The sequence below is a fragment of the Spodoptera frugiperda genome, chromosome 23 (assembly GCF_023101765.2).
Source record: "Spodoptera frugiperda isolate SF20-4 chromosome 23, AGI-APGP_CSIRO_Sfru_2.0, whole genome shotgun sequence".
Taxonomy (NCBI): Eukaryota; Metazoa; Arthropoda; class Insecta; order Lepidoptera; family Noctuidae; genus Spodoptera; species Spodoptera frugiperda.
Genome location: NC_064234.1, coordinates 8,981,340 through 9,000,077, shown reverse-complemented (window position 1 = coordinate 9,000,077; position 18,738 = coordinate 8,981,340). Strand labels below are relative to the sequence as shown.

The 18,738-nt window shown below is 37.6% G+C and overlaps 2 protein-coding genes across 6 annotated transcripts in view; both read right to left on the bottom strand.

The window, feature by feature from the left end:
* Window positions 1–18,738, bottom strand: part of LOC126912150 (uncharacterized) — a 140,516-nt gene that overhangs the window by 61,366 nt on the left and 60,412 nt on the right. The gene's annotated exons all lie outside the window — the stretch shown is intronic.
* The window catches only part of LOC118267255 (transcription factor Sp9), a 70,499-nt gene that overhangs the window by 13,234 nt on the left and 38,527 nt on the right, over window positions 1–18,738 (bottom strand). Inside the window, exons 1-2 of one of the 5 annotated variants that reach the window (XM_035581160.2) lie at window positions 18,335–18,557; window positions 15,288–15,335 (exon numbers count right to left, since the gene is read on the bottom strand). The exons of 1 other annotated variant lie outside the window; for it this stretch is intronic. In XM_035581160.2, coding sequence (XP_035437053.1) covers window positions 15,288–15,335; window positions 18,335–18,412 — 126 coding nt within the window. In that variant the 5' untranslated portion in view covers window positions 18,413–18,557. Of the gene's footprint in view, window positions 1–6,733; window positions 6,879–15,287; window positions 15,336–18,334; window positions 18,558–18,738 lie in introns of those variants that run through there. 3 more of the 5 variants (XM_035581161.2, XM_035581162.2, XM_035581163.2) reach the window with 3 other exon arrangements.

The following is an 18,738-nucleotide window of genomic DNA, read 5'->3' as shown; positions in this document are numbered from 1 at the left end:
TTTTGTACCTCGCCTAAGTGTTAAATTAATTGTTGCCCACACACAACAACACCCTTTCAACTAACAACGGCTTTTAAGAACGAAATAATCAATATTGATTTAGTTTATGTATAGAAGTGGACCACTTATATCAACATGACTTAACACACATTAGTCTAATACCTCAACACGTTCGAGTTGACATTAGAACAATGAAGACGCCGCTTCTGATTTTTTATTCGGTAGAAACCATTAATTAGTGGTGCATCTTCGAAAATAACCTTCTCCGTTGTCGGGCCATCACATATTGACAGGGCGCGCGATGACGGCGCTGACGGGCAGCCGCGGCGCCTCTGGGCCCGTGACTTGCAGCTTGCCTTCATTACGCGCCTCCGAGCCGCCTCCGAGCCGCCCCGGTACCACTCCACACACTAACAAGCCGGGCTAATGCAATGAGTTGCAAAATCTCAACCCATCATCGACTCCAACCCATTTTTTTCCTATGCGATAATCGCCTCTGCGCCACTTTTACAAAGACCAGAATGTCTCAGCAAATGTTGGGGCAATATCCAGGAGCTGTCTGGAGCGATTTTGATGACATTAATGACTCCTAAATCGGTCCGATACTTTTAAGTCTCAAGGGTTCGATGCGACTATATTAGTTTCCTTCGGCTGTCGAGAGCGGCGGAGACCACTATTAACTGAGGGCGGTAACAACAAAGGAACAGCTTCAAAGCCCTTGGAGAGTAATCATTGAGGGTGATTGAGGCGGCGACCTGTGAGATGCAACGAATCTGAGGACCGATAGTTTGTTTAGCGGTGATTGGATGACTGATTGTTACAGGGAAATTATTAGGGTTATACATATATATGATACGATCATTTACATAATTGACTTTTATGAGAACTTGTAAATGGATGGACAATGCAAAATTGCAAATACGACGAATTTTATGAATCAGCTCAAAAAGAGTATGAATAACAAATGTGAGCACTAGGGCTTGTTGCCGATAGCATCTGACAAGGCAGCTCCTACATTTTTATGTTGTTGCGATGCGAATATATAATTATTTCCTGGATTGTTTGTGTGATTAGTACGAACAACTTTTTCTTACGAACCCTGTTTTTCATTACACATCGTTAAGTTTGCGTCTATTGCTTAATTGCTTGCGATTTTTTTATTGTGGTTGTTAGTATGAATAGTGGGATCGCGGCTTATTGGTGGTCATTAGGTTGGCGTCGGCATCGCCCGCATGTTCCTCGAAGGTACCGACTGGCGGCACATCAACATATACCATTTCGAAACTCTTCAATAGACTTCTAACTTTATTGTTCTGTAATAGAGTCGAAATTTCATCAAAAATGTTTGGTGTACGTTGATTTGCTGGTATCTATACCTACATAGTGTTATCGTGTATAGCGGTTTTGTTTGCTCATGCGCAAACATTCGTCTTCTTAACGACTTCTCACATTTAGTTCGCTGACTTCGACTCGTTATGTTCAAAACAAATATTACAGCTTGTAATGACGAGTTGACCTTTTTGGGTTTTTCAGAATTGTGCTTTTTGTAGAATAACGTTTGGTGCATATTATGAACAGAGGCTAACAGCGTGTCTTCGATATGAATAATCTGAAGAATTTAAAACACCTAATCTATTATTAAATTTCCATTTATGATTGTAGAAAGTTTTCCATATTAAATCTAAAAAATTTCTTCCTCGTAATTTTCCGTGAATAGAATGACCAATGTGCGCAACAAAATACCTGGATAATACACACCAAGTAAACATTACTTAGCAACAAAGTATGTAGTATAAAATTGAATATTTTCACTCAGGCATGTTTTGATAAATAATAAATAAGCATGATGCACCTATTTACAATCGATTAATAAATCGAAAAAACACTATCGATTTATCCACGTCAGTTTTATTTACTACCTATTACTTTCATTTAAAAACTTGAAGCGTAATGCCATATTACCTTAATGCGTTACACTGGTTTTAGCTACATTTTTATTTAGAAGACGTAGGCATATCAACTCTTGAATAGTAGACAAAAGAAAGAAGGATTGAAGTTATATAGGTTTAGACAATAGAAAGAAGATAATTAAATAGGATTGAAGTTATATAGGTAGGTAACAAAAATACCTTTCTATCTCTCAGAGAATAAGCTCTCTTAAACTGTAGACATACAAACAAACAAATAAATAAAATCAAGTACATATAACAAACGAGATATCGAGAAAGTTGTATAGATAGTAAGTGATACTTAAAGCAACAATTATCGAGTAACGGTACAACATTAACGACTAACTAGTGATGTTAAAAGGTCTTTTGCGGTTGCGGCAGGAAACTGCAGTTGCGTTGCGGTTGCACCGTTTTTGTCCAGAATGTATGGTGCGTTGAATTAATAAGCCATGCTCTGTAGCACCCACGGAATAATTGACGCCCGATCTAGTTGTCCTGCGGTGTTTTTTCTGTTTAAAATGTGCCTCGCAACGCTTTTTTGCTTAATTGCTGGGAGTGGTGGAAAAATGTCGCTATTTAAGTTTCTATTTAGAGTTGTTTTTACGTGTAAGTGCTGTAATTTGTTTGGTTCTTTTGCTAAAAGCTTTTTCTTTTTCATTTTGTTTTACATAACAACATATGTACGTGTGTTATTGATAGTTTTGTCACTATATTTAGAGTTGCAAAAATAGTAGATAAGTTATAAATTCTAATTACGATCCCTAATCACAATTTAATTAAACATCAAACGACAAATCTGCCACGAGAAGCGAACCAAAACTCAACAAGGCACAAAATGCGCTACAAAACAATTAGACGTGCGACTATAAATCGTTGAAACACGCGCACTGACAGATTTGCACTTCATTAGAGATTTTTTTTAACCCTGTCCCGGCAAACGCGCGACTAACATTGTTAAATTTGTCGCCGGCACAACGCCATGTTGACAGATGCCAACGTAAATAACTTAACGAGAAAGCTTTTGTAGACGTTTATAAGACGTTTTGGATGCGATTAGTCGAATGTGGGTGTTGAATGCTGTCGTGTCAAGGTTTAGAGACTGCAAAGATTAAAATCTTAGAAGATTTGATTTGATAAACACAGATAGGAAGTAGATATAATAAATGGCGTGGGAAGCAATGCTATAAGGTAAGTCACATCCTCACATCGTACAGAGAAAACAAGAAATGTCATTTGAAAGTTAGAAATCTATGACTACATGTGTAGACCTATCATAAAAATCCAGTTTAATTACAGTTAAGTACAGTTTCCACAGTTAATTCACCGACATTGTTTCAAAGATCACAAACAGTGTCATAGATAGAGATAAGTCAGTATACCAAGCCACAGTGTATCAATCTAAAACCGTCACATTCACGTGACGACTGTTTAATGCTCGGTCGGAATGTCCCCGACTTGTGCGCGCACTAAATATTATTTCCCCGACAGCTTCATTTAAATACCTTTTGTCAATGAACGGGTTAACACGACGAGTTGGTGCTATAAAAAAGAATTATGGCGGTCCCCGTCGCTACCGATACGCTTTATTTTTTAAAATAATTGGTTCATGCGACAAGCATTTTAATTAGAATCACGTACTGAGATGCATGTGTTGTCCTGTCATTAGGAAGATTGTTATGTTTTTAACTTTGGTTGTCACGTGTTTAAAGTTATGATAGATCTTTAATTATCTTCATTAATTTATTTAGGTACAGCTGATTTACAAATATCACTTTACTCTATTTAACCACATTTTGTTTTGTTGACGTTTGTCCAGTAAACGACACAAACCTTAGCAAAAAATCAAACATCACTCAACAAAAAGGTGCTCTAACTAAATATTTTAACTGTAAGTGGCCTTATGCCAAAGTTAAAGTGTTTAATCCTAAGCAAACCGTAACACAAAGCACCGTTGCTATCAAAAGTGACGGATCTCAAAGTGCATTGTCGACCCTGTATTATGGCGAAGCTATTTTGGTTTTTGAGCGATACACGACAATGTTATTTCCGCGACAGAGTATCGGATTTGCGACTTTACTACGTCTCATGGTACGATGACAATGCGAAGTACCTTAATCCCCATAACAGCCATTTAGGAGCATTACAAATAAAAGTTTGTCGGTCGACGATTCGGTTGAATGCCACAATGGCCATTGAAGGGGCTTCACGCTGCGCGCCGTGAATGGGCCAGCGCCAAAAAAATCTATTAGACACGCATAATGGTCCCGATGTATGGTACTGAAGTGCGGATGAGATGAAAGTTCTTGATTTGTTGTGTGAAGTGGGTGACGGAGTTGGTTCAGTTTTATGGCTGGTAGTGCATGAAGGATTCGCCTTTTGGTTTGGTTTGTCCCAGTAGGCACTACTGCGGTTTGCAAATGGGGGCTAAACAATAGTATCTTACGCTGTTTATCAGGTAGCTTTCTCATTTCAGTAGCTATTTTTTGTACGATTATTTTAAATATTTCATACACATCACATTTAAGTAGGTATTAGAAACAAATGGAGCATTTAAAACAATAGACCGACATAACATGCTCTGCTGGTCTCAAAGAGAATGCAAGACAAAATTCAAATTTGTAACTGAATCATATTCCTGAGAATTTCTAACGGCGATAAAAACCGAACACGATGCTCGACCCACGTACTTATTGAATAACAGATCAATATCATGATTACCAATAATAAGACATACCTATTGTTCAATATTAAAATTACTAAATAATTTTGTAGCAGAACGCCATGCGCCATCTCAGCACGGATCGAACAATACACATTGTTCTCAGTTACAAAAGCCTAATAAAATCGACCGGTTTTGATGTTTGATTGAATTTGTTTCTACGTTTGGGGGTCTGTTCTCGTTGACAAATATTTATAAGGAAGATCGATGGGAGAGGAAACAATTCGCTTCGTATTCGGAAGCCTTTGTCTGATTTGATTGGTTTGATGGAGCACCCTTTGACAATTGGTGATATCGAGACGTGGAATTGACTTTTTGTACTCCAAGTTAGGGGGATAATGCAATCTTTAGAATCACGCCTGGTGGTATCAAAATGGATATCGAAGTCATTCAAGAACAAGAAGGACAATTTGTCAATTTGAAAGGGTTAGTTATTATATTTTTATGTCTAAACCCGTGAAATGATTTTGATGGAAGATGCGAAGATAGAATTGCATTTGATAAATACAGAAAAATATACAAAGCTTTAAACATATGGACAAGTAGTGTAAAATCCTAAAATTAACCGAAGTAGTTTTAACTCTTCGTATTGGTATCAAGACCTTAAACAAACTACAGCTACCTACATATGTAGATTAACTTTTATAGAAGGCAAGTATGGCCATTGAACAGCATTCATACACAAACAATGTAAGGTTCATAGAAATAACTGATGATTACGCCCGATAACATCTAGATGGCAGGTAGCACATGCAATAAAATAAACAATAAAATATGTAACGTACAAATGATATTGATCACGGAAGGGAACACATATGTAGGGAAGTACTAAAAAATGGAATTAATAAGGTGTTGAGGGAAATATTGTTTTATATTGAAGCAATTAGGCTGATTTTTCCTTAGGAGGATGTTTGTCTCAATGGTTTGTTTGTTGTAAATGAGATCACCCGGTAGGTTTTGCAGGAAAATCTTTATAAATATTAATTCTTCTCGGAGTTGCGAACTGCCCAGCGGGTTACCGAGGCTCCGGCTTGGTGAGCAGGAGTAGGAATGGGGTGGTTTTTAGGCAGTAAAAGTCTGATACTTCCTCTTGCCTCACCGTAGGCGGGAGAAGTCATTGGATGATTTTTCCTATAGATATATACTTAAAGAAAGAAATAAGAAATTCTCTAGAAATAAGAAATAACCCTACTTCGCCTATTGTGTCCTATCTTGGAAGATCTAGAACCAATAGTCCAATATGATAAAAACATTTGTAGGTAGAAGGTACTCAGATCTATTCTTAAGCAACTTTTCATCACAAGCAAAATCGCGGGTAAAAGCTAGTTTAGCTATAAAAGTAGCCTTTAATTAAACGAGTGTTATAAGTAACTACTTAAACTTAGAAAGTCTATTGTGTAGTTATGGGAAGTATGACAGTCTATCTTCAAAGCTGGTGTCAGGACAATGGAGTGAGAATCTGAAGAAAGGTTTACAAACAATTGTTTGTATTTTTTAATTAAATAGGGCGGTTCATTGTTTTGTTTGTTTTCTTGTTTTGCGTCACTTTATGAATGTTTATTAGTTAATTTGGCAAGATATGAAGACTGAGAGGTGTTTGGTAAGATAAAACAATGTTTAGTTATGATTGCATATTGCTGCCGTGCCAACATACCGTCTCCGACGGAAGCGAGCTCAGTAGGTACGATGATAATAATTTTTATACCTATATGTAGGTAGATTAATTTTAAATGCACGTCAATAAGTGTTACTTATAGGTATGTTTAATGGTGTACGATGTACCTCACTCGAGTCTAAAATTATTATTGCTTATGAATGCATCTCTCAAGTGACATGGAGTCAGCTGTTATGTAGAAGTTAAGTAAACATCTCACAAAGTAGATCTTTTGAAAAGTCTCGACAATGTGCAATAGGCTTAGAGTCTGAATAAGAATCCTAAGCAGTTACTTGTTCCTCATTTGTAAGGAAAACATAGCAGGCTGTATACAAAGACACCTTTGTGTACAACAGCTGTTGTGATCTGTCAAAGTGTTTGACGTTACAAAGTAGGAGAGAAGAGACTTACAATGGTCTTGTTGGAGGGCGGCGCCGGCAGCGGCGCGTACATATCGGTGATCATTGCAACGAACAACACTAAACGTGACACATAGCGAACTCGAACAATTACTGAGTGGACGCGAGGCGCGACCGAGCCCGCATACTGACGAGCGCGCGGGCGACGTGTGGCGCGCGCCGCTCCAGCCGGCCAGCATGGCGCGAGCTGCGGGGGCGCACGCCGCGGGGGGCTGGGCGGGGCCCACCAATCCCAGCCTCTTACCGCGCCCCGCCCACGCACCGCCCCGCCCCCAAGGTCGCAGGGCGGGCGTATCGATCGCACGCGCTCGCACGAACAGACTCCATTTTATTTCGGCTCCCTCGATTTGCATAAACTTTTTTGTTTCAAATTATTGCTTAGTTGGTACTTCGACTTAATATTGGCTTGAGTTGAGCATTCAAGTCTTCAACTTATGTAGTTGTTGGAACTTGGAACATTGTCAACGGAACAACAGTTTTACAGTTTGTGAGTTTTTAACGGCTGCAATTTGCTTCTAATTCTTAGGTTTGTGGAAGAACTCTCAAAGAGGATTCAAATTAGAGGAAGTTTTATATACTTCGACGGAAGTTATTGGGTCAATTTTCCAAGAAATTATTATGTATGCCTAAGTTGACGGAGAATTCTACTTAAATACTTACCTACTTAATTAATTAGTACTTAAGCAAGGAATAACTAACTTCTTCTTTTTCCATTCAATCCTACCTTTGGGTCCTGAGCATCCCCTTATGTCTTCAGGTACACATTTCTTTATTTCAACTGCACACTACATTTGATCTCAAAATGCATATTAATACCTACTTCTACGATACGCGACAAGATTTTTTTGTCCTCAATAAAATCAGAACTTAGCTCCCTTTACATTGGTGTAAGGCCAGGAAAGTGTATACGACAACAATAGCTCTTTACAACATTACCACGTCTAGCATCAATTTTAATCGTACCCACATCTTTTCTCGTCAGGAAAGGGTTTAATTCATATATACCTACGTCCCAATTAAATCAATGTAGGTACAAATACTAATAAAAGAAATAAGTCGAACGACAAAAGCAATTTCAATTTAAATCAAGAAAAAGATTTCTTACACAATACTCCTCTACGCAACACAGCTGAACCTTCTCCTACAACCAAAACAACAGACATAAGTAACATCGGAGCTTACATAAAAATATTTCATAATTCCAACATTACTTAATTCCACCAAAAACCTATTTTTCGTGCCGTAATACCCGCACAGCCCCACACCTACAACACACATTTCCCCTTCAACAAAACATCTGACAGAACATTATTACGACCTAATAGCGCCGGTGAACGACCAACAAGGTGCTAAAGATAATGAAATATAATGCTCACCACAAAAACATTATAAACACGACCAAATAATTCGGAACGCCACGAAAAAAAAATCGAAGTTCGCGTGAAAAAAATGATAGCGCCCTTCCGCACCCCCGAGTTCCTTTAGACGATCAACCTTCTTAGAGAGACGTCGACGCTTCAAGAATAGCTTAACCGGCTAATAGTTTTATGACACGCATAACAACAGTAAAATGATCAAATATGAAATAGGCTATATTGGGCTTTATGTTGTAGCTAAGAAAGTCCAACATAGAATTGAGAGGACACAGGAAATGACAGTCGCGAAGCATTAGAGCGACATTAGACAGGGGTGCCATCGGGTTCATAAAATAGTGAAATCGTGGCGAGGTGAGGAGCGTGGTGGGGTGCACGCCGGAGAGGGGTGAGTGGGCGTGTCCGGGATAACGAAATAAAAATGCTCAGCCTGCTCATGCGACCGTGCGAACTCGCTTAACGCAATAAACATTTTAATTTGAACTCAAAACTCACGCTGGGATGTAAAATTACGAGGATAGGGCGGCGTGTGCGGAAGAAATGAAATTACATGGAAATATCAAAGGAGGCGTGTCGCGAACCATCGGGGATAACTAACTAAATGGGAAAAATGCGAAATGCTGTTAAAATTTAATTGGATCCAGCTTTCCAATCTTCACAGTCCACAGGGGTCTAGTTATGAATCTGCTTCTATACTTGTAAGCTGTCTAGCTAATTCCAGATACAAAAACTGTCAATACCTTTACCTAGGTACCGTCTCAATAAATTGTAACTACACTTATTGAATTTACATCCCATTCCTTCAACACATGACATGATTGAACTGTTGACATCGGTCTATCAGATACCTTTTAATAATTTTAATATTAATCTTTGAATTCAATTTCTTCACTGTTACTGTGTAAAGACTAAAGACTAACCGCACTCAGAGTCATTCAATGATTACTTAAACTATTCTTAAACGATTTTATTTCGAAAACAATTGCTAAGGACTGGATTAAAAAACCATTAAATGACTCTGAGTACGGCAGTAAGACTAAGGTAAATACAACGATTTATTAAACCCAAGGAAGTGATCTAGAAGCTATAAGGCTGTTGTTTACAGTTGCCCCATGACAATCCTACATAGAAGACTTCATTTTTCAAAATATTCTATCTCCAGTATTTAAGGTAATTTCCTCATGTGTCATTACATACAGCTATATTTGTAGTGGTTTTCATCATCCTATATCCATCTATGTGATCTTGTTATGACAAATTGGATAGAGATCAGTTTGGCCGGCGTCACGAGTTCGATTCCGGAAATAGGCGGAAGTGAGCGACGCCGGACCCACTCATACGTATCATTCGATCACTAGACAGGTACCATTTAACTTGCTGTCTGTCTGTTTGTGTTGCAAAGTTATAGCTTACCTAAGTTAGAGGTTGTTGCAGTGTTGCTATTGTAAAACTTATAAATCCAAGTTGGTTTTAATGTAAAATTTATCTTCGCGAATTACGTCTGTGAGTTATACCTACATACTTTCTTCTATGTGTGTAGACTTATGTAGATAAATCTTCCAAAACAATACTTTTTTTGAAATAGTATAAATAATTTTGGTAGAAGTCACTTATCTTAACGAATTTAGATTACTTCAAGGAGATCATGGGAATATATTTAAATAGTCGCTCCAAATTGTAAATGGTCCCTAGGTATAGGTAATAATTGAATGATCTACAAGAAATTTGTAATCATAATCAATAGGAAAAAACAAAAAGTAATTGAGCACCAACAAAAAAATCCTCACAATTTCTTCACACATTAATTCTCAAAACCGCAGAAAATTGACAAGGTCGATCAAAAACGACAGTGGCGCCCTTAAGCACTAAACTACCACGTCAATAAGGGGAAATTATAGGAAATATTAAAAGGGCTGTCTACGGTAACGAACGCGGTGGTAATTGCCAATGAAACGATAGCCTACAGCCTATAATTGTCCCATTGAACTGTGACAAAGTTAGTTCTTGTCTTGTAAACAATAGTTACCGTCAAATAAACTGCAAATTAATAAGTATTTCTTCACAGTTCGATTATATGGATTAGAAGTTTCTTGGTAGTTGAAAACGGTTTTTAAGTTGGTGTTTGTTTAAGTTTTTTGAAAACTGAACTTGAAATAAAGGTATGTATAATAGATAATATGTTTGGAGAAAATATCTAGGTAGCTAAAGGCGATTGTGACACTGTATGCTTCAGAGAAAAATGTATATTCTCTAAATCCCCCTTTTGCTTTGTCGTTATTGGATAAAGCTGGCTTATAGTCTAAGACAAATGTTGGAAACATTTAACATAAGAAATAAAAATAGGTAGACACCTTACCTTATAAATCTAGTCCTTTAAAAAAGTATTTGCAAAAAGTAACCTTATGATTGTTCTAAAAGTGTTCAATTTCGCAAAACCCAAATCTTATTTTCGTAGCAATAGAGGAACCTACTAAATCTATTCGAGAAGGAAAATATTCTTACAAATCCCTTGTTTTTACGTGCCAACGACCCTCTGTCTACAAAAGGGTATATAAGTAGGTACCTATATATTATGTACCTGAGATAAGGGTCTATTTACTTTGAGTAAGCTAAGTGCTACTACGGCCAGTATTTTTGTCTTGGAAAAATGTTTATTTAGTCCAACTAACATCTTGGTTTCAGTAAGTAGATAAAATATAGAGATTATATGTAACTAGTACCTACCTAAATGTAGTACATAGTTGAATAAAAAATATAGGTACATTCTAGATATGTACTAATATTACAGATGCGAAAGTTTGTATGTTTGTTTGTTACTCCTTCACGTCAAAGAGGCTAAAGGGATCGACATGAAATTTGGAATGAGGGTAGATTATGGTCTGTAATTACACATAGACAAAATTTTATCCTACTTGAACGTGGGTAAAACGGCTGGTTGACTCTAGTAAAATATAGGATAAGAGCTTAAAGACTACTTAAACAATTATGTTTATAGTCACATTGTAATAGAGCTTTTTATCTGAAATCATATATACTGGGTCCTAGGTAAACGCAATACTAAACATTGTACCTACCTATTATTAAACTTTGATAATCATATTTCTAACATACAACCACATGCAAAAATCCAACTACATATATAAATCGCACGATCTCCGGAGAGGCGGCTAACCTCCTTGCCGGACTCCCGCCGTGGGATTTGGAGGCGAAGGTGCTCGCGCGCGTCTTTAGTTTGCGCGCCGACGCGCGTCGCCGGGGCGAAACTCCACTGCCGCGCCAGATTAGTGCGTGGCGGGACGAGCTCCGGCGCGATCTCATGGCGGAATGGCAACAGCGACTGTCGCAACCGAGGGCTGGGCTCGCTGTCATTGCAGCGGTAAGTCCCCTCTTTGAGGAGTGGCTAGAGAGGCGCCACGGCGTCCTCACCTACCGCCTGACGCAGGTGCTTACCGGACATGGAAGCTTCGGTAGGTTCCTGTTTCTGATTGGGCGGGAGGAAACGCCCGGGTGTCATCACTGCGAAGACCGCCCGGAGGACACGGTGGAACATACGCTTGCGGTCTGCCCTGCGTGGGCTGAGCACCGCCGTGTCCTCAGGGATGTGGTCGGCGACGGCGCCCTCTCGCGTCCGGCACTGATACAAGCCATGGTGCGGAGCGAGGGGGACTGGGATGCCGTCTCCTCCTTCTGCGAAGCAGTCATGCTAGCTAAGGAGGAGGCGGGGCGCGTGAGAGAAAGAACCTCTTCACGCCCCAGCCGTCGCGAGAGACACTCCGGGCGTCGGGGATCGCGTGACGATCTCCGGCCACCGTAAGTGCGGGTCTGCGGACGACGAGCAAGGGTAGCTCGCCGCCCGACCAGAACCAGACCCGTGCGTGCGGCGCGTCGCGTTCTGCGCGCGCCTCAAAGAGCCATCAGACCACCACAGATGGGGCCCAGTAGGGCTGATGCCTAATCCGGAGCTGCGGACAACCTAGCGGGTTTACCGGGGCTCCGGCTCGACGGGCAGGAGTAGGAACGGGGTGGTTTTTAGTCAGTAAGAGTCTGACACTCCCTCTCGCCTCGCCCAAGGCGGGAGAAGTCATTGGATGATTTTCCACCCTAAAAAAAAAAAAAAAAATAGCTACATATATAAAACTTTCCCATTCTGCAGACGCATAACACAACAACAATTTACTCAACAAAACTATATACAAAATAACTATTAGGTATGTTTGTTACCCTGTCGCTATAGTAATACAATTGGTTAATGTAAGCACAGAGGGCCACACGCTAGGCGCTGCCCGCGGCGTCGCCTGCAAGCCGCTTCAATGCTCATTGTCCGCTTCAACGATAGCCCTTTCATTGCGTACGGACGATTGTATTAAAACAAATACGTATTAGATGGTACAATCGTGGTTACGTGGTGAAATGAGCGAATACAGTCTCCGTTATTGTTGTATTGTTTAATTGTATTTCTCTGGTATTATGTTGGCTAAAATGTTCATTTGTAATATGTATTACTAATCATTTCTAAGAGCAGGACTGGTTGATGGTAATAGATAGTGGCTATCGTATGCCTTCAACAGATCATCATGCATGTTTCTGTGTGTGGCTCGGAATTTTCCACTTAGCTATAATTTTTTTTAAATAAAAATATTTTAGACAAATCACCATTGTGTGATGAGACCGCCCATTGTACGCTTATTGCTTAAAATGTATGTAACCTAGACTACTTAAATGGCATATATAAATAAATATTAGAACGTCCATAAACATAAACAAATTCTAATATAAAAATATTGTGTTCTGATTCTCTCTAGGTAATTCTGAAACTCTGTCATTGTGAAACGATGTACTTTGATATACACAACTAGGGTCTATTAGCTATTGTGACAATGCAGTTAATATCATTAACAGAATACCTGTCATATTTAATGATATCATCACTATAACATAATATATGTACATCTATTACTTAGGTAGTTACTCTATATAGTAAATACAGTATATAAGAACCGTGTTTCAGTAAATAAATCCTCGCTGATCATATTAATTGCAAAATTACAGCTTACGTTGCAACAGTAAACAATCAATTAATAAATAAAACATTAGTTCCACCGAAGTCTGAACTAATTCGATGCGCATGAGCAATTGAATATCATATAATGTGGAATCAGTTATCTTACTGCGCTTGATCTCTTATTTATACATGGTAGTGTATCATTAAAATGAAGAAAATCTTAATATAAACCTTACTTATAGGCGTTTTAAGAAAAACTAAATCTCTCTTATACGAGTAGGGTCAATTAGTTTTCCGTTTGCTTTGTCTGTGTAAAACATACCTTATGTCTTGATAGACAGAGTTTGTCGTTTGTGTAAAATGGAAATATTTGTATTTTAATTGTTAAATAGCATGAGCAAGTTGAACATTTGCTTCGTCGATGTCAAACGATTTATGGTAACTCACAGGACTTGATCTTGTATCGTTGTTTAGAAAACTTTAAACAGAGTCTAATATTTCGAAGACAATCTAACTATTATTTATATGAGGAAAGAAAAGGATAGCAAACGGTTCCGAAGTATACAATTTCACACTCCAAAAGATACAGTTAAAACCTCCTTTTGCATAAAACACTACAATACCACAACATTGTCATGGATCACGTGTCTTGCGCGCGCGCATCCAACCCGTATCGAATCCATTACTCGCGGCTCTCATCGCTCACAATACCCATTTCACAGTGTCCATCGAATCGATGACGACAAATCGAAATTACCGATTTCGTCATTCGATATTCGTTCCGATATAATTTCACTAGTCGATGGCGGAAAATCGTAATGGAGGCGGTTCGTGGTATTGCTCAGAAATCATTAAGGAAATGCAAGAGGTAAATGAATTAGTATTATCTTCTGTGTATGTGCAATTTGCTTAACATTTTATGTAGGTAAGTACCTAACTGGAAACATAGCTTGGTATATGCAGTATAGGTACCCATAGATGCTGGGGACTTAACAAAATATCTCAAAGAAAAAACGATATTGACATCTAGGTTTCAAGACAACTAAAAATCCCACACTCCCTAGTTTTTTCTCCCAAAAAGGTAGGCGCCTTTTGAAGGTTTCCCTCGTCAAAAACACAAAAGAAAAGGTTTCAAGACCAACATTTAAGCTCCAATTGCAAAATTTCTCGCATAATAAATAGGAACAAAAATCTATTCCATGTTTCTAATATAATGTATAAATTAAATATAATAATAAATTCGTAATGTAACTATTTGTTTCAAAGTTTTAAATGCTAATGTTGATTGATTATTGCCTTTTGACGTTTTGCAACTGCAACTTAATTTGCTATTAACACTTGCCTTAGACAAAACGACCTTTGCTAATGTTAGACTGAACTTAATTTCAGTAATACCGGTACGTTACATCTATTGACGTGCCGATTGCAAAGTCAGTAGACTAAATATAAGTTGTTATTAAGACAACAAGGATTCTCTAACAAGTAAAGTAGAGATCGTGAAAGAGAGAGAGAGAGAGAGAGTAAAGGTCATTTTGTACCAGACTTGAATGAAGTAGTTAACTTGTCACATGTTTCGTTTCTACATAGACGTAACGATAGACCAACTGTTTTCTATTGCCTTGTGAGTTTATAGGTGTCTACACATCTTAAGATTTAAGTTTTTAAACTGACATGGTCACTAACACTATTATTAGAACTTATAACGGGATATTTACCATGTTTATTCATTTTGGCGAGTTTCCGATATTTCGGCACTGTTGCAAGCGCCATGATCACGGATTAACTTAATATTTTTTTGGTTGACTACCATAGTATTCATTGGCTTAGCCGAAAAGACGCAGATCCAAGTCACAGATTATGTGTATTGAATCTTGAAATCATAAATATGATAAATCATAGATATAATTTGAAAAATAAGCTAAAAATTAAAACTTACCATGATTATTGTATGGTAGTATCAGGTGGTACATAGGTATCTTGCCTTTTATTATGGTTTAAATTAAGTACCTTCTAAAATATTGGTCATTCGTTAGCTACCTTTATGTAAACTTCATTTCTCACTTTAAGAATCTTATAGATGTGTAGATTCCTCAGAGACAATGTAAGAACCCATAGTGTTGTGCTAAAGTTACAAATATATAAACAAACATAATAACAAATTCAGTACTTACTAATATCTTCATATCCTTGTGATCCGCGGTCACGGGGTCGATACTAACCTGTGAACAAAAAAGGAATAGCATTTAAGAAAGAGCTTTTAAAAATATCGAAATAATACTATAAGAATACTCTTCTGTTATTTACCAGGGTAGGGTTAAAATAATGCACTAGAATAAAACTAACGTAGGTCTAAGCAGAAATCATTAAGCCCTCAGTTAAGTTCGTCCTAGCGTTATTGCGTAGTTCTTCATAATATTGAAGTGGAAGGTGGAAGTCAAGTTTGTGAGATAGGTTTCGTCCGTATAAGGGAAAGGTCGCTTTGAATATTAATATACGTGTTTCATTCTCACTTGTAAAGGAAGTTAATATTTTTTTATTAATTCAAGGACCACCAACAGAGTTACGGCACCTAATTCAGTTAAACAAAACACCAATTTCGCATTTAATTACTCCGATCCAAACTGCTCTTGACAAAAAGCGATCCCCGTTGTATATAAAACACTGTTGATTTCCTATTTTCTCATCAGTCAAAAGTAGGAAAACAAAAAACTAATTAGAAAGTCCCTAAAAAGTTAATATCATAAGTCGGGGCCGTATACACGAGCGAATTTAATTTGGAGCTTTTTTAATTACGCCAGGAGAATGGTTCAGAGCGGGCTGGTTTCGGCGCCGCGCGGCTGCCAGCCCTGTAATTATGGGCCCCGTAATTGCGAGACCCAACAGTGTGCACCCCGGGCCCCAACCCTCGCCCCGCTAGCTAGCCGCAGATAGCCAAGCTGGGAAATTAGAATACCGGGTTTTTTGGTCAACGTCAAAGTTTCGCAAAATTGATGTTAGTTTTTTTGGAGTCGTTTGGGTGATGGTTCCAGTTTCCGATATTCTATAAAAAAACGGCAAATGTGAATGAAAGAGGAGTTGGGTAGTTTCGGGTTTAATTGTAGTCAAGAATGTAATAAAAAGTAATATCTCTCGACCCATTTTCATTTAGTTTTTCGCTTTGGCGGTCTTGTAAGAGAGCTCAAGTGTGCCGTGTCAGCGCCGGTCCGTTGCGCAACGTTCGCCGGAGTTCGCAGAATTCCTTACATTGAGTCTCCCTAGTTTAATTACAGCAAGGCCACTGGCCAGTCACTGGCGGGCGAATTTAGAAGATTAACTTTTTAATGGGCGTTTTGATGATTGTCGTCGAGTCATACTGTGACACATATTTACATATTTCATTTTTCTACGAAAAATTTGTCACAATGCTGTCAAAAAAATTATTACAATGTAATCTGAAATTTTCTCAGAAACGTATTTAGTCGACATGATTTCCTCTCTGTAACTATTTTACACTTTTCCCTAAGCCTTTCCATTTTGATTCATTATTTCATTCAAGCTTTTTTTACTAAAACTATCTTCAAATTAATTGAAATTTAAATATAATAGCAGGTGATTGGCCTCTGCATTGTTTGGTCACCGCTCCTAACAGTAGGTGCCAGTGAATCGGACGCTTAATTACGATGACTGGCCGTTGTAACTCCAAAATATATTTTAACATTTTAAGTCCACATTATGATAATTATATATTCGGCCAATGGCTAATGTATACCGAACTACTTACTGTTAGGATAGAGGCTTAGATATAAATCTGATATCTTTTAAGTAACGTTTTACTTACTGAATGGTGAGTAAAAAATAGGTTCAAGAATAAGTAAAATTTTGTTGAAATTGAGTTATTGTTTTTACATAAAAGTATGTGAGATATCATCTACTAATTAGACAATCTAGACATGATAAAATGAACAGTTGCTTAGGCTTCACTTAGGAAGATACTACCTGATATAATTGAGGTACATATATGTATTTTTATACTAAGTGGTGTTGTCAAAATTCTTTAAATCTGTTTTGAGATGCAGAATAAAGATTATAGTATAAAGTACAGTTGAACACAAAATTACCTTTCACAATCCATTGTAGACATATTTGCGTAAACATTTTATAACACAGCATTATATGAATCTTAGAATTAACAATACAAGAAAGGCATCTCGCGGTTCATTGTCGAGGCGACTGTACACCACGGGAGGTGTTTGTGCCATTACCAACATAATCACACCAATTAAATATTTTTATTCGCATTTCTTTGTCCTGAACGTTGGTATCGCCGAATGCCTTTTGTTTGTCAATGTTCGAGCGTAAACTTTTTGCGCATATTCGAATTTGGAACCGTCTAATTTATGTCAATGAAATAGCTAATCAATGTACGGTATTGTGTTTTGATTTTGTTTTGTGCCTTTAGTGTTTTTTTTTATATAAATAAATGGCGTGTTGTTCTGTATTTAAAATTGTATAAATGATTTTTATTTTTAGGTGTTAAATTAGCCCGTTGGATTCATTTGTGAATTTAATGTTTTTATAAATATTTTGTTAATTTAATGTTTAAATAGACCACTATAATATAATAATGTTTTTAGGATTGCCAGATTTTATCGGTTTCGATATATTAGTTATTCATAATGTTAATTAACTTTACTGTCTTCATAATTTTATTGTTATTAGTAAATAATATTTATTCCACATAATGTGTATAATGTTAGATATAAAGTATTGGTTTTAAGTTATGGTTATGTGGTTACAATACCTATTTTACTTTATATAGTGTACTTTATTACTTGCTTGTTTCATCTCTGCTCTAAGAACTTATACATAAGTTGACTGGGAGACCTACATTAAGTCCTATACACATTGTTTGTATTAAGTATTAAATAAAATAAATGGTTACCAATAATAAATGTTTTTTTTTTTTGATAAATTTACCTTAATACTAATTAATATTAAAATGAGACTTCATTCATATTAGATTTAGCTGGTTTTTAAATAAATAAGGGTATTATTTAAATAACAACAAAAAATAAATTCACTTCATTTCTTATTTCTTACCAATATTGCAGATTTAGAAATAAATAAATATGGAATGGTAAACGAAATCAAATTACTATACGTAAGTATTAGAAGAAAATAAAATCCAATAATTTTCTTACAAGAATTTACAAAAAAAAAACAATCTCATGATATTTACCTCGTTGAAGTAATTATTATTGACATTGTGGGGAGCCGGGTGCGGCGCCCCGTGCTGCTGATAGTACGCACAGTTCATATCGCCATCAGTTTCTATACGTCACACAAAGTCACTATCACACGCGTGACAATTTTTCCATGCCAAGAAAATTTTCGGGGAACAATTATCTCGTAACGAATCGATGCGGCGAACGAATCTCGCCTACTAAATGTTAATTGTAGGGTTCTCGGGTCCGTGTCGGTCGTTTGTCTCGCTCGCGCGATGTTGCGTCTCGCTCGGTGCGCGTCTGTGCGCGTTTGTTTGCGGCGGGGCGGCGACTGGCGCAGGGCGGCTCGAGGGCGGGCTTACGACGCACACGCAAAACTAATGTACTACGCACTTTACTGCGTCGGGAAATTAAATCT